This window comes from Calidris pugnax, unplaced genomic scaffold (assembly GCF_001431845.1).
Source record: "Calidris pugnax isolate Ruff unplaced genomic scaffold, ASM143184v1 scaffold102, whole genome shotgun sequence".
In the NCBI taxonomy this organism is placed as follows: Eukaryota; Metazoa; Chordata; class Aves; order Charadriiformes; family Scolopacidae; genus Calidris; species Calidris pugnax.
Genome location: NW_015090846.1, coordinates 4029576 through 4045832, shown reverse-complemented (window position 1 = coordinate 4045832; position 16257 = coordinate 4029576). Strand labels below are relative to the sequence as shown.

General features: G+C 44.9%; 1 protein-coding gene across 1 annotated transcript in view; it reads right to left on the bottom strand.

Annotated features, from left to right (window-relative positions):
• Positions 1-16011, bottom strand: part of LOC106888488 (centrosome-associated protein 350-like) — a 41598-nt gene extending 25587 nt beyond the window's left edge. The window contains exons 1-11 of the mRNA XM_014942740.1: positions 15969-16011; positions 15178-15221; positions 14281-14374; positions 13104-13173; positions 12029-12651; positions 10557-10655; positions 7502-7630; positions 6133-6872; positions 5683-5774; positions 4550-5208; positions 3632-3731 (exon numbers count right to left, since the gene is read on the bottom strand). Coding sequence (XP_014798226.1) covers positions 3632-3731; positions 4550-5208; positions 5683-5774; positions 6133-6872; positions 7502-7630; positions 10557-10655; positions 12029-12651; positions 13104-13173; positions 14281-14374; positions 15178-15221; positions 15969-16011 — 2693 coding nt within the window. The remainder of the gene's footprint in view (positions 1-3631; positions 3732-4549; positions 5209-5682; positions 5775-6132; positions 6873-7501; positions 7631-10556; positions 10656-12028; positions 12652-13103; positions 13174-14280; positions 14375-15177; positions 15222-15968) is intronic.
• Positions 16012-16257: the final 246 nt, after the last annotated feature.

Sequence of the window (16257 nt, the reverse complement as noted above, 5' to 3'; positions counted from 1 at the left end):
ACCTTGGCCTGGTGGCTGCTTGCTCTGCCCCAGCCCATGAAACTGCCCCGTGTGCTTTCAAAGCTGAATTTATGGCAGAAGTATTACAGTCTTTTTGACTCTCAAGAATGTAACAGAAAGGCACTTATATTGGTAACTGAATCAAAATCAGGATGAAATTGTATACACATTTTCTGGCGGTTTGGAGAATTCCCATCAGTGAGTCATTTGCATTAGCAACAAATCTCCCTCTGCTGCCCTGCGGAGTGCGGAGCAGCCGGGCATGAAATGGGAACATTGCTTATGGAAGGAGGCACCTGCAGGATTTCTTGCATGAACATGAGTCACTGTTTTCGCGGCTATAATTAAACATGTAAACACCAAACTCTGCTGTCGAAACTGGCTGTGGGTAAGATCACGTTCAAGAGCGCGGATTTTGTAACACTTGATGTTTTGTATTTGTGAATGAGGCTGGCAAACAGTCAGTTTTTAACAGGTGGCTTTGTTTAGATGAACTTTTGAAGAGACTGTCTGTTGTAGGCAACCGTGGACTCACAACTCACTGCCGCTGGTAGCAACAGTGGAAGTCAGAGCATAGACCCAATTCAGCCGCTTTTGCTACCCCTTTTTCTGACCTTGTGCTGGCTACATTGGTGATGAGCTGTATGGGCAGGGGTTTACCAAGGGCTCAGAACACAGCACTGTCCCTGCCTGTTAGCAGAGTCCTGTAAAGCCTTGTGCACTCACCAAGAGACAGGCTGCCTTCACGCCCCACTAACACCCCCCTACACGGTCCATGCTCTCACAGTGCAAATGTAGTAGTAGAAGTAGGAGTAGGAGAAATTATGACCTTGGGTTTCTCAGTGTGTTCCTCAGTCACCTCCTTAACACATTGGTGCTCCTTTAGCATAGGATTTCTGGCTGATCAGATCGTAGCTGTATGCCCTCTGGTATCAGATGATACCAGAGCAACTTCAGGAACAGCTAGATCATGTTGTCCTCACTGGTGTGTGCAGAAGGGCTCTCGTCCACTTTTGCTTCCCATGAATGAGCATGCAGGCTGCAGGACTATGCTCAAAATTTGAATATAGATCATATGTAAATAAAAGCTGAGGACAATTCAAAGACAGGGTTTTACTCTGAATTTTTGTTATTTACTTTACCAGTAGCTAAGAACGTGTTAGACATAAGATGGTCTTTCCTTTATATCGTCCCCTTACTGTCACTACTGCTGCGTCAGAGCGAGCCCTTAACTCACAAGGAAGTAAGTCTGGAGCCGTTCACAACATGGCAACACTTTCCACTCCTAATCTCTAAATACGGGGGTATTTTATCTGCAAGTAGCCCTCCTCATCTTTTGAAACAGCTCTTGCAACAGGGTTGTGATTTATTGTTTGAGAGGTTTTATTGGTGGGGTTTTTTCTGTGATGCTCTGAGGACTTTGTGTGACTCCACTGCTCCAACACACAGGAGCTTTGCTTTCTCCGTAATTGCATTGTTCAGGAGATCAGTGCAATCTGTCTTATTTCTACTTCGTCCGAGGCTTGTCCATTACAGCTGAGGGGCTATTCCCTTTGGGGCTCACGGGGGTTCTGCACCTACTACCTTCCATTACTGAGAATTAGAGTTGCACATAACCACGCACCCATCAACACAAGAGTAATGGACCCCGCCGTTTTCTCCAGCCTGGTGGGCTGTGCTCTCCAAGGTGCAGTGCACACGCAGCTCTGACTCTCTTCACTGCACGCTCCGAGTGCCAAGTGCTCATGTTTTATACATTTGCCATCTTCTGTGACAGAACAGCTCCATAATCCTTGCAACTGATCTCTCGGAGCAGGAATCAGCCCAACCTTTGTGCATGTGGTGGTTGCGCACAAAGAACAGGGGTTTAACTCTCAGTAATTCCAGTAATTACTGTTCATAACTTCGGTAAGCCGAGCTGTCTGCACTTATCTCTCCAATTTTCATTTTCCTCTTGTTTACTTTTCACTGTAAAGCTGTAAACAATCTTCTTAAAAAGGCCTTATATCCTGCCTTCAGTTAACAAAACTGCTCTTCCTCCCCCCAGAGCTTTCTGCAGTTTCCCTGCAGCAGGATGGCACAGCCGGCTCCGTCCCTGTCCCTGGCACCAGCAAACTGCCCCTGGAGGGGCACCACATCATCCCAGTTGGCAGGGACCACAGAACCACATCATCCCAGTTGGCAGGGACCACAGCACCACATCATCCCAGTTGGCAGGGACCACAGCACTGTCACCTCGTCCTTCGCTCTGAAGGGGAAGTTGGGGACGGGGTGGCCAGTTTGCTGCACATATGTCCTTTCTTTGGTAATGCCCGTCCAGGTCATATTTAATCTTCAAGGGCTCAGGGGATTTATTCTCTCAGGAAAGACCTCTCTGCAGAGATTTGTGTCCCCTGTGGGGACTCTGGCTTTGTCCTTCTCTGTGGTGGAACAGGGGCAGGGGCTGGGCTGCAGTTAGTGATTGTGGCTGAACTAACAGGTCCCTTCCTGGTCCTCCCTGTCACTGGAGATGACCCACCTGGGGCAGTTACAGGGATATGTCTTTGCTCTCTAAGATACAGACTAAATGCAGAGGGTTTTCTATCAACTGCCTTCTACATTAAACATTTAATTAACGCTGATTGGAAACGACCTACGTTAATATAATCCTTTTTTCTAAGCTTCCAGCTTCAAAACCTATTTTCCATAATCATTACCATGCTCCGACGTGTCCTGCTCAAGGAAACCTGATGTTTGTCACTAGGTGTTGCTCCACAGCCAGTAGAGCTGCAGTAACCAGAGTTTTTCACCCACTTTTGGAGCAAAGTGGGTGAAAACAATTACTAAAAATGAATTTATAGTATTCAGTTCATTAAATCACTCCTTAATCCCCTGCAAGAAGGAGATCAGTGGAGATTTAACCAGGCACTCGCAAAGATAATCAATTCATTCTGCTGCCAACGCCATATGTTAAAATACCGAGGGCTTTCTTTTACCGGGGCGGGGAGGGAGGCAGAGCCCCGTGTCCCTTCCCAAACACGCGTTGCTCCCCCGCGGGGGTTCCGCGGGCGCGGAGCGACCTGCGCGGCTGGCGGCGCCCCCGCGGTGCGGACTCGCGGCGCCACCTGGTGGGCAGACCCGGCACCGCCACCGCGGACCCCGACCCGACCCGACCCGTCTCCTCCCGGGGGGACCCGCCGCTTCCTCCCGGGGGGACCCGCCGCCTCCTCCGGGGGGATCCACCGCCTCCTCCGGGGCCTGTCCCTGCTCCGGAGCCGCGGGGAAAAGGCAGAGCTCCCCCGGCCAGACCGGACGGGGCCTTGGCTACACGGAAAGAACCCCCCCTCTCAGCTCCCAATCTCCTCAGGCCACTGGGAGGTTTCATCCAGGGCCAAACTTCTGCAGGGGAGATCCATCTCTCCAAAAAAAAAAACCCAACCACCCAGCTGAACCTTTCCTATTGATCTTCCAGCTCTCTACAAATAGGTGGTTCCCTCTTTCAGTATATCTTGTGTCAAAATCTGCCTACTTGGCAATTTGCTGGGTAAGGAGTAAGGAGCAGCCTGGCTCCATGCTGAATTGGGGCTATTTATTTTAACTACGTGTGTGTGTGGCGCATTTAACAGAGAATAATATATCCAAATTTGTTTACCTTCTAGCGAGGAATCGGTGAGATGGAGAGGCTGGGCTGGTTATTGGCTTTTCGTGCAATAGGCTTATGTCCACCCCGGAGCCCTTATTCACAGGAAAACCTTTTAAAAAGACAAATGAAGGCATTTAATAAATATGCTCTTTGTAGAAATGAAATGGCCCAAGCTTTGGCATCTATTCTCTGCCTATTTATGTGTGAGCACTTAACTTCCATATAGCTCTTCTTATCCACAGATTTCTAAGCCTGTGGGGTTAGGCTTACAATTCCTTTCTTACTTCTGGGAAAGCCTAAGCACCAGAAGGTGAAGTGATGTGTCCAAAATCAATGGCAAAGCCACAGATAAAATGAAGAGATGTAGTTTCACAGGCACAACGAGAGGAGAAGAAAGTAATTAGATCATTACCTAAGATAGATCATTACTTCTTAATGTGATAATCTCTATTCCAGTCCCATCTCTCACAGGGGGACTGATGGACTTTTCAGTGCTAATCAAACAGATACATAAGAGAAGTCAGTCACTACCAAGATTCTGGCAACCTCCTGAGTTTTTGCTGAGATTTGCTGTAATTTTATGGTTCTGCCCTACTAATGTAAAGATTCTGAACAGCACATGGAGTGGTGCTCATACTTGCTGCTGCTAGAAGGTCTCTGGGCTGCCTGAGCCGCTTGCTGAGGGCACCTCTGACCCTTCTTGGCCTTAAATTTGTGAGCTGGGCAGAGAACAAGCCTGCAAACACTCATGGCTCCAGCGACTGCTCCCTCTGAGCAGTATGGATACAGCCTAGAGGACCTACTGCGCAGGGATTTTCCAAGACACAGCACTTCCAAGGGGAATCAGGTTTAAACACTGCTTTGTAGCTTTGAAAGAGTTGGGCTATGGCATCCGAGCCTCACTTGCATCGTGTCAATATGATCTACCTTGCAATGCCTTGATCAGGTCTTCTTCAGTCTTGAGGTGCCTCTGTCCTGCACCACGAGTGATCCATGGTAGTTCTTTGCTCACAGAGCTCCCACCAGGCAAAGGAGTGGGCATTTCCTTCTGTCTGTCTGGGGCTGTTGGTCCCTCAGTGATACCCACAAGGCTAATCCTGCCCTGTCCATGACGTAACACACCAGGATCTGGGGCGTCCAGAAGCATTTGTATAGTCATTGTCCTGTCTTGCTCATCCTTGGATGTCTCAGGCTCTGGGATGGAAAATGACTCATTGTAAAGGTCCAAAGTTGTTTCTGTTGATGTTTTGTCAGCAGAGTCTTTAACCCAGCTTGCTGCATTCAGTCTCTTAGTTGCCACCTCAATCTTTTCTGCAAGTTCCTTGGATAGACTATGTAAGGCTTTCACTCGATCCTGTTTGCTTCTGTATGGAGAAAGATCAGAACTCAAGTCCTGGGAGTAAGATTTTGCATCTTTTTGGGGAAGGGAAAAGCTCAGAGGAGGTGTTTGCAGAGCTGGGGGAGAGCAGCCCCTCAGGTCTTCACATTTCAGAGGACTGAAAAAACAGCATTCAGACTCCAGTGGTGCTGGAGAAGCTAATTCTGCTCTTTTTTTAGGTGATTGAGCCGTATATAGAAGTTGATTCCTGTTTAAACAAAAAGGAGACGTATCACATTATAAAGACAAAGTCACAGTAGCTTTCTGCACAGACCAGTATCCTCAGCTAAAGTGCTTCGCAAAAGAAAAACAGACTTCCCTGTCTGTAGATATATTTGTCAAATGATAAATTGAGGATGGAGCATGAAGTGCTGACAGATGCAGAGAAGAATCAGCCTGGGGCTGGCAAGGAATTATTATTATTTAAAAAATACAAAGCAGAAAAGTAGGCTGAAAAGTTTGCCTCAGTCTGGAGAGCCAGAGCATCGGTGTCATTCCCTGCTCAAAAGCACTCCCAGATGCTCCCAGGTTCCATAACTGCAGTCAGGCTGATTTTAAGGTGAGACATGACAGTAAACTAGACCATTGCTCTATTATTTATAGTTTACAACAGAATACTAGGAGAAGTCTGCTGTATGTGCTGAGAAAGAGGCTTTCTAGGATGCTTTTTATGGCTGAATACCTGCTTCTGTGATCTTTACTTAATAGAATACACGGTGGTTTATCCACACAGGCCTTGAAATTGCTCTCCAGGATTCCACCATTGGTGTGCTCCTGAAACAGAAGGGACCATTAGTAAAAGCACTAAATAGCTAGGCAACGTGAGGGTAATGTTTGACTTTTGTTCCGCTTAATAATCAGTTCATGTAACCAGAAAACTGCATGCATGAAACAACCAACCTGTTCTTTTAGCTCAAGCAATGACGATTTCTAGCCTTTTGACCCCAAAGTCAAGGGTTCCAGCCTTACTAACGCGCGCGGCAGTTCTTGCCATAATTAGAAGTTAATTGCTCTATTTTTTCCAGATAAAACTTTTCCTCCCTGACATTTCAAAGCATTTATATGAAGTGTTTAATCTCCTACATGCTGCTGTACTGGAGGGTTTTCAATCTGCCACTCCTTTATGACTTACTTGCTCAAGTTTACACTGAGGACTTCCTTTTGCAGAAGCTGTTTCCCTGATGAGCCTGCACAGCTGGTCAGAACGTATTTTCTTTCCAATAGCTTCTTTCTGTTTCCTATATACTTCTTGCAATCTCTTATTTCTCATCTCCGTGGCCTGCACCAAAGACTTTTTCTCTTCTAGGCTTTTTTTCCTTCTTTCTTCCTTCTTTCGATACATAAATTCCTGAACAATTTCAGGGCTGTAGGGGTGAGGTTTTTTAATGTTTAGCCTCCTCCTTGAAGGGTACTTAAGGTTTTCTTTCTCAGACCCTTTCTGTGCAGGGCTGCTTGAGCCTTTCTGCCTCTGAGGAGATGCACTTTTTCCTCTGCAGCAGTTTCCTGAGCTGCTGGGCTTGGCTCTGTCTTTCATTAATGAAGATTGTGTCTTTTCCCCGCTGAAGGCAGAAGAAGTTATGGCCTGAGGTCCAGGTGAAGGAGCATGGATCCCTAGGTATTGCTGCAGAACTTCTACCTTTCCTTTCAGAGTGTCTTTTGGGAGCCTGGTATGTCTGTGATCATCATGACACTGGCTTTGCAAATGCAGGTTCCTGAGGATTTGTTTCATATCCTTGGTTGGTGCGTTGCTGCCCCTTTCAATCGGCTTGCTCTGGGGCACCACACAGCTTCTGAATTCAGGGCTTTTCCCCACAGGTTCTTTTCCCTTTCCTCTGAAGCTGTTTGCCATAGATACAGATCTTCTACCAGGTTCTGTGGAAAGCATTTTGTAAGAATAGTGCTGTTATTACTTCAGAGATGTATCAATTACTGTATCTACCATGTGCATCTCGAAACCTGCTTCCTATTATGTGCCCGAGGACTATTTGCATGTGTAGCCCAGGCTTGTACATCTGTTGTAAAATGTGCCATGTCCTAAGAAGACAAATCCCTAAGTGTCAAATTTAAAGTTGCAGTGCCAATTGTACAGGTGATGTGGTTTGTGGCCCTTCAGAATGTAATATATATGGGCAGTGAAACCCTTTATCTCATGAACCTCTTCTGCTTGTCAGTGTAGCACAATGAGAGCACAGTGGCCAGCAGAAAATGAGCAGGACATGGAGCTGATGCTGTGTCTCTGCTAGGGAGACACAGCTTGTGTCACGACCCAGACATGTCTTATTTTAAGGACACAGTGCATTTGCATTGTCTCCTCAAAACCACAGTGGATTCATTGTTCCAGCTGACCATGGACAACAGCTTTAGTAATTGTTCTGGGTGGTTGTTAACCTGATAAGTGAGTTATCTCAAGAGTCACTAAACCTTTTGTTTCAACTAGTTTTAATAAAGCACTTTAGTGCGTGTGTGCCAAAACAACTAGTGTAGTGGAGAGGCAACTGTACCAAAGATATTCGCTGTGGTTTGCTCTCCAGCTGTGCTCCTCAGATTTGGAAAGGTAGGAGGTGGACCAAGCAGCTTTCTAGCTAGCTTCTGACCTTCTCTCCATGCAGAAGCACCAGGCAGCTTCACACCTGAAACAGAGGATTTGTATTTCATTATTAAACCCTCACGTGTTCTTTGAAAGAAAATGGTAACTAACATAAAGCTTTTTAATGGTGATTTCCAGGAATCGTGCACAAAGTGTGGGGAGAAATAAAAAGCTTCAGTCAGAGCAGGTTTAAAAAAAGTTGATGCTACTTCAATAACAAAAAGTTTTTAAAGCACTAAACTTTGGACACTGTCACTCTGCAAGTGTCTGTTCACCGACTGGCAGAGAGCTGGGTCATGAATCAGACAAGAGAAACACATGAAGGTTCAGTGATTTCCTAAGGCTTTACCATTAACATTTACATAATTTAACAGTTGTAGCATGTTCACACAATTCTTACAAGTTTTACTCAGTAACCGTTGACTCTTAGAGTCCCCAAGCACCCTAGGAGAAGGTTGAGACACTGACCTAAGAGTGTCTGAGAGCATCCTTCTCGGATGGCAGCTGCAGACAGCTGGTACTTACTGGGTACCAGCAGATTTGAGAACTGGAAGGAGGAGGATAACAAAAAATGTGATTTTCCTTGTGATTACTTCAAACTCACTAGAGTAATTCTTTTTTAAACTGGTGAGAATCAGCAGGATGCAGTGCAGAAGAATCAATGAACGATACAGGACGAGGGACAATGTATAATGCAAAAATAAATGATACAGTATGGAGCACAAACAAATTATTCTTGCTTAATAGGCGGTGTCACATAATAGACAACATTTATCACTGTTTTACTTCATAATTTCAGATTGCATTCACAGCATGCCAATACTTGCACTGGCATAATTATGTATTTATTGCAAACACTTCTCCAGCAGGAGGTGACTGAACAGGTACTTATTTGTTTTTTGCGTGGAAATCCTCCTCACCAAATTCTCCCCCAGTGAAAACATTCAAGCTTTTTTATTAAAGAGAAGATTTTACTCTTAAGTCAGTATCAGCCTCAGGTCAAAGATGTGGTTCAGTCCTCAGTCAACTGACCGAGTCAGGCTTTTCTAGATTCTGTTCAGTAAAAGTTGTCTGTGGGCTGAGCTGAGTGTGCAGCACCTCTGAGAACCAGCTGCTGGACACGAAGCATTTCCAGAAATTCACTGGTTAATGGGATTGTCCTGAGATTCCCCTTTGCTCTGTGAACAACCGCTGTAAGGCAACATCTCCTCCACCAACTGCCTTGGGCTCCATGGCCACTGGTGGAGTCACACCACCTGCATCAGCAGAATTTGCAGCAGACTTTGAGATGTTCTAGAAGCTCATCTTAGTCATGCAGTTTAGGTCATGTCACGAAAGAAATGATGTTTTTAAGAGAGGGAAGAGCTTCCCTCTCTGTGGGGTTGAAGTCACTGCCTATAATCATGTGGCCTTACTTGGGAAGCCGTCAGAGGAATTATTCACTAGATCTGTGCAGTTCGGTGTCTGACAGCAGGAGCCACAGGTGGAATTGCCAAAATTTGTTGGACTTGGGACAGCTGAGATCCATCAGTGTTTTTAATGAAACACGTTGCTGTATTACTTTGTTTTCTAGTTTAGCAGCATTAAAAATGCAGTATGTTACAGTTAGGTTATTTTTACGCTGTCTTAGTTTCTCCGAATGCAACTGACAAATTATATGTAGATATAAAAATCTTCAGAACTTCACCATCTTGTCTGATTTCAATTAAATCTTTTTTTTTTATCTACAGAGTGTTTATTAACTACAGAAACTATGATGCTGAAGTTCACTAGCAGGCTGCATTCTGATGAAAACACTTGCTAGAAGAAAATGTTTTGATTTAAATATCCTCCTGGTTTTTTTCTGCCGATGAACAGATGAATATTTTATGGCTGTTGTGACTTAATTTTTTGTTAACTACAGCAATTTTATAATTCATCAAATTCCTGAGTACTCTGGCTCTGACCTCTGCCCCTCATTCATCTCTTTGTAGCCCTGCCTTGGCTCTTTCACTGACAGAAACTAATAGCCAATAAAGACACCATGACACTGGCAGTTACAATGATGAATGCTTCATGTGGCATGGTCTTATTATGACCCACTCTCAGAGGAAGATCAAGCCATTTTTCAAACAATCCATTAAAACAAAAAAAAAAAAAAAGGAGGGAGAAGGAAATTATTATATATTTCATGCATTTTAAATAGTACTTAGGTATCAGAGTACATGATGCCACTATGCTCATAATTTCATCTGCATGGTAGTAGGTAGCTTGGAGTTTTTTCTTCCTGTTTCACACAAGTTACATGTCTAGTCCCTTGGCTGGTGTAAAACACAAGCACTTGGAGAGAGCAGCGTGCATAGCATTTCCACTATTTGTCTTGTTCCCCATGAAGCCTGATTACAACCATTTCTGATGCAAAGTAATAGCATTAAATGGGTAAAATCGTTCCAGTAATTAATATCTGCACGTAGACATACCAGTCAAAGAAAACTGAGAACTAGTGATTGGGATTCCTAGTCCTGCTGTTGATTTTGTAGTAAAACTGTGGATAATTCAACTGATTTTTCACTATTTTGATTCGATCCCTGTTTTGCAGGCCAGGAAATCCCTGCCTTTTGGTGGCACTCTTAATTCATTAGGAAATACAGAACTGAATAGGTGACCAACAGCTCTTCCCACCTAGGGTGTATGACTTCTGTTTCAGTGACAGAAAGGGGTAGCAGCTAACCTAGGAACTCAGCCTTGTGTCCTTGTGCTGCCACTGGTCACACTGGTCACCTTCCACCTCCTTGAACAAATGCTGCTTTTTGTCTGTTCCCTCAGCGGTTTTCTTTGTTACCTGCTTGGTATAACTAGGCCTTGCTCCTAGGATTTGGTATTATTTTAATAACCAGCTAAAGATTTTGACAGATGAGTGCTCAGGTGCCACCGACCTCCAGTACTTTTGTCTCTCAATTTGTGTAACTTCTCCTGATTTTCATCCTTACGTTTATCTTTCGCTGCTCTCTCCAGAGGAGAGGACTTGGGTGAAGGCTGCCTCTGACTCTGTGTTTGAATTCTCCATGCTGAGCTTCTCTCTCTTTGGTCTTTAATCAGAAGGGAAAAAAAATAAATAAAGTAAAATTAGTATGCAGCTAAAATCAAACTGCAGACATGACTGCTCTCACCAACAGACCAAACACAGAAAAATGAAGCAAAGCAGAAGCTGGCTTCCTCGGCCAGGCTGCAGAGATCTGACGGAGGCAATATCTGGCAAAGCAGCTGTGACACACTTCTGTCAATGGTAAACTGCAGTCAGACAAACTGAACAAGCTGCATCCGAACCCCTGTGCCTGGAGCTGTTAATCTGCAGCGTCAGAGGCTGCCTCTGTTCTGCAAATTGAACCATTTGTCTGGCATTTCCCTAACTCAGTTATGTAAAATGATCTGCGTTAAAAACACCTTAAACGAGCCGTTCAGAAGAGGCTCAGCAGGGATTGGGGCTTTGGCTCCTGGGTATTAGGAGGGGTAACGCTGCGCAGCGACGACAGAAGGCACTGCCTGATCCAGCTGAAAAGGGGAGATGGCAGCAGGATGTGTGCTCCCACAGACCCACACGCCATTAAATACTTCCATACCTCCCTCTAAAAGGTGATTCGGAGCAAATCGAAGGGAAATGCCCGTGGAAGCTGGTGGGGTGTGACAAGGATCATAGCGCCCGATGAATTAACACTAATGCTATTATAGCAATAAGATTTGTTGTGTACAGCTTTTCAGCTCCTCTTCTCCAGTCTAATACACCCTCAGTAATCCCCCGTTGGCTGAAGAGCTTGCCAAGCAGGCAGGGTGACCGGGCAAGTCATAGGCAGCCCTTGCTCTCGAGCCCATGTGTTACTCACAGCAACCTCAGATCTTAAATCACACTAAACTGAAGCGGCAGCTGTAGGTGAATGGTACTTCGGCCCCAAATTTAGCAGCAAAAGCAGGATAAGGAAGTCTAATAATATTTTCTTTCAGATCCACACTAGTTCCACTGAATGAACTGTGAAATCCCCTGTAATGCCTCTGAACTACACAATTCCTGCTTTAAATACCTGTGATGCCTCTCCACACTGCTGGGCTGCTATTTCCCATTTCATGCTTTATATGCGGCAAAAGGAAGAATGTGGGAGGAAAGGGGAGAAAAGAATATATTTGCAGCAAATTCTTTACTATTTTGTGGAAAGAAACTGATAAATTTGTGTGTGCCGGGGAGTAAATCCAGTGGAGAAGTGACCTCTGTGAGCAGGTTGAGATGTACAGCACAGGGAAGTTTACAGCTCCCCCGGGGGCTGCAGAAGTAAATTAATTTATCGCATTAACATAGTTGCTACCCAACATAAGCCAAAGCGTGAGGTGGAAGCTGTGGGGTTAGTTATTCAGCACTGCTGGGTAATACAGGGTTTCAGCCTTTCTCCACAGACGCCAGACTGCTACTGACCTCTGTGACCTGGAGCAGGAGGAGCAGAGGCCACCCTGCACACCTTCCTCTTCAGGGCTCTTCTTTGGGGTGGCCCTTGACCATCAGCAGAAATCAGACGCTCCTGAGATACTGTTTGCTGCTTTTGCTTCTGCTCCTGGATTCTCTTCTTGAGTTGTTCTAACTTCTTTTGGGGTGATTTTTTCCGTAACTCTTTGAGCTTCTGATCCCTGGCTCTGCTGGCTGATGGAAGGTGGTGTGTAGGAACCAGGACAGCCGTGGGCACAGGAGCGTTATTCCAGCTGCCGTATGGGACAGCGGAGAATGGACTGCTCCCTGCAGGGCAGGGAGATGGGTGATGCAGAGAGAAGGGAGATTTTTCCTTTTCTACTCTGCAAGCCCTTGAACCTGCCTGCTCCCTGAAGTTGTCCCATCTTGGTCTGTACAGGCTCTTTGCAGGAGATCGTGTCCCAGCTGTGCCTTCGCCCTCCGCAGCCTCCCTCCTGGCAGGGCTGCACGGTGCTGAGCGGGAGCCTCCCCGGGGGGACAGAGGGGTCATTCTGGGTGGGCCAGAGCCCACGGCAGGGCTCTCAAGGAAACAGGTCTGTGTCCAAGCAGGGGAGAGAGCAGCACAGTTCCCCTTTCTTAAGAAAAAGAAAAACAAGACTGAATACGTAGAGTGTATTATTAAATTATTCAATAGACAGCTAGTATGAATGACAGTTGAGTTTCTAGAACATGCTCTGATGGTGATCTCAGTGTTTCTACAGCATCAGCATTTTGCCCGTCACCAACAGTTTGGCAAATGAAGATAATATTGGGAAAGTGCAAAGTGCACCATGGTCTGGTAAGAGTTACTATGAGCAAGGGCAGCCAGGCTGACATGGAGAACTGATGTCAGGGCATTGGCTTGTTCCACTGGTTTATGGGTCAGCATTTCCAAGGGTGAAACTGTCTGGTGACTTTTTCTGTTTTTCTAATAAACAGTAAATAGCTAAACTTTAGAAAAAGTCCAGCATCCCAGAATTTTAAATCCTTTCACATGTGCCTTTGCCTCCTCATCCACCAAGTGCTGCACACTAGGGTTATTATTTACCTGCAGGCTGGAGGAATCTCATGGCTCTTTTTCTCATTCAAAGCTGTTTCATCTCTGTTCCTCTGGCCATCTACGGTGAAGCAAAATCATGTCAATGACAGAATGTCAAAAAGGTTCCTTAACCATGAAATTAAACTGGTTCATTTTACCAAGGACTCTTCCCCAACCAAATCTGGCTCTTTGGGCACCTGGGTACAATTCCCTTCATACTTGGTAACAAATCTGCCAGCATTGCAGTTCTGGGATGGAAAAGGGAGAGTTTGTCCTTTGGTGTAAAAATCTCTGTGTAATCTCTTTCCATGCACCCGGGTCTGTGGGTTACACTGAGGATTTGGTTACCAGCTTGCACAGAAACTCGTGCTGCCTTTGGTACCCTGTGTCCCAGCTACTCGAGCACCATAGTACGTGCTCCACCTGGTCACATCGTGCCCCATGTCATTTAAACCCAGTGACAAACATTCATCTCATCTTTCCTTCCCTAGTTCAAATGGCTTGGGAGCAAGAAAAAAGATTCGTGTGCAAACCCACGAGCTCCAGCAGAGCTTCTGACAGAGGGACCCAACACACCTTTCTTGCTAGTCCTTGTTACTGAGAGCAGGGTCCAGTGAGCCATCCCCGTAAGCGTGGTACCAAGCCCTGCTGCTCAGAGAGGAAATGGCATCCGTAAATTTAAAGACTGGCAGCCTAAGCTGTTCCCAGCCACTCTCAAAACCGAACACCCAGCCGATGCAAAAATAAAAACAAGTGAAGTTTGCTCTTGTCGTTAGTTTTTAAGAGTCTTGTGTAATTTGCTTCAATTTCCTGCTTTTTTCTTATCCCACTTTGTCTTTTAGAGATTATTAAAAACATATTATGTATTTCCTGCAAAAGTAAATGAACAAAAGTCTGTATTTACATCACTTCAGTTATCTCTAGGAAAAAAAAAGTCAGAGGTTAAACACTGGTGGCGTTTACTTTGCTGTAGCTGGTGTGAACTAAGGCTGCATCTTTTGCCTGAACTCTCTCCAGCAAAAAGCATTGTGCATTGTGAGATTCTTCCAGCAGCATTAGTAGATAGCTGAAAATATACGCTTTCTTCAATGGAAGAGGGCCTTCCAGCATCTTTTATCACCTGCCCTTCCCTCCAGCACCGAAGCAGCCCCCTGTCTCAGCAGTTTCCCAGTAACCCAGAACTCACCAAAGCTTTTTTCATGCCAAAGCTTTCTTCTGGCTGCCTGGGATTTGGCACAACTCCACGTTTGATGATAAAATTTGTTTTCAATCCTTTGTAGCTGTGAAAAGGCAGAGTTTTCTTTTGAAGGGAGACATATGTTTTTTTTTTCCATGGTAGCCTTTTGCTGGCATACACTGCTTCTCTGATTAATTTTGCAGCTCCTAGTTACTCTGTAAATACTGGCATGTCTGAGCATGTTCCATGTGGTATTTCCTACAGTTGGAAAGAATGCAATGGACTGGGGAGATAAGAGATGAAATCACCTCTCTCCATTATTTACACGTTGTATGTATGTGTGCCTCGGATTTTTACCAGAGCTGCTCTGATGTTTTGAAAAACAACATAAGCTGGAAGTAACCTCAGCCAAGAGCAGCTTCAACAGTGTGATAATAGTGTCAGGTCTTGACTGCACAAGCAGCACTGGATGCATTTAGATAATATTATGCGTTCATCCAAGTAATTTCACTGTTAAGATTGCAGCTGCTGTGCCTGATATAAACATTATTATGTTTCCTAGGAAGAGGACAGTACGACAGGGAGAATTCAGAGGATGTCCCAGCTCAGCGAGCGTCAGCTATTACTCTGCTCAGGGCTGCAACCACGAGCAAAGCAAACTTTGATCTGTTCTTGTCATTAATTTTGAAGTGTTGTGAAAATTGGTAAGATTCTTTGCTTTTCTTCTTATCCTCTTTTTGTCATTTCGCAAATGATTAAAGAGGTTACATGTTCAGTGCAAAAGAACAAATAAAATGGCATCTTTACATACATCCATGCAAACTAGCTCTGTGGAGGCGATGCCTGGATAGCTGATAGAGAGTGACAAAGTTATGTGACAGCAAGTGTTCCCTGAACCACACGTACCACTGCTTGGGCTCTCCGAAGACTCTTCCAAGCCGAAGCCACATCTGTGGAAGTGAGAGATGAAAGACGTGTTTTAGCATCTCTTCACATGTGTCTTCACTATAGACAATTTGCCCTCGTGCCCAACCCAGAATAGATTATAGAGCTGGTGGCTGAAACACGAAATTGCTCCCAAAAAATTGTGTCTAGACTGCTTTTATATACGGCTTGTTTTCAGCGTGTGCTTAGTTCTGCCAGAGGTAACGCTCTTTGAGCTGAGTTAGTGCTTATTCAGCAAAATCCTCACTCATATTAGCTGGTAGTTTCGCATGTATTTAAGAAAGACGGAGCTGAATTTTCCAATTCAGTCCTATTTGGTGGTAGTATTTACTTACAAAAAAGCCCCATACAGGATTATTTGTGAGCGTAAGAATGGCTCGTGTCTTTTTACTAAAGAAACAAAGCAACACATCAGACAGAGAGAAGCTCCTAGTGTGAACTTACTGCATACATTCAACAGTAATTGAGTCTTGATGACTTTCAGGCTGAGGAAGATTCATAGGTTTCTGTTAGAAAGCAGCCTGAAATGGGGAGTCTTGGTGTTGCTGCAAGAGCTACAAGCACGGTTACAAAACTGTCCAACACTCCCCAAACTTCAAAACATTTGCTCCATTGTGTCTGAAGTCATGCAACCCAGATTAAACTAAGCATTAAAGTCTTTCAGTAGGAGATAAATCCTTGGTTTAAAATAAAGTTATCCAAGTCTCTGCTATGACCACACAGAGGAAAATGGAAGCTCATTACCCACGTACCAGACAGAGGATCTGATTCTCCAGATGCGAAACTCTTATCCATCTTTCAGCTGTGCTAGAGCTCTGCTTACTTGATACCTGTGTCTGAAATAACCATGCAAAAGGAATAGTCATTGCTGCCCTTTGAGAACAGCTTGGGTCATTTATGCCTTTTTTTTTTTTCTTCTCATCTATAATTGCCCACAAAGACCCTCATCATTTACATTTCTGTGGTGTTTGCAAATGTTCCCCGTTAACGTTAATTTTCTCACCCTAGTGAAGGAGTCGTGGGGAGAGACGGGGATATGAC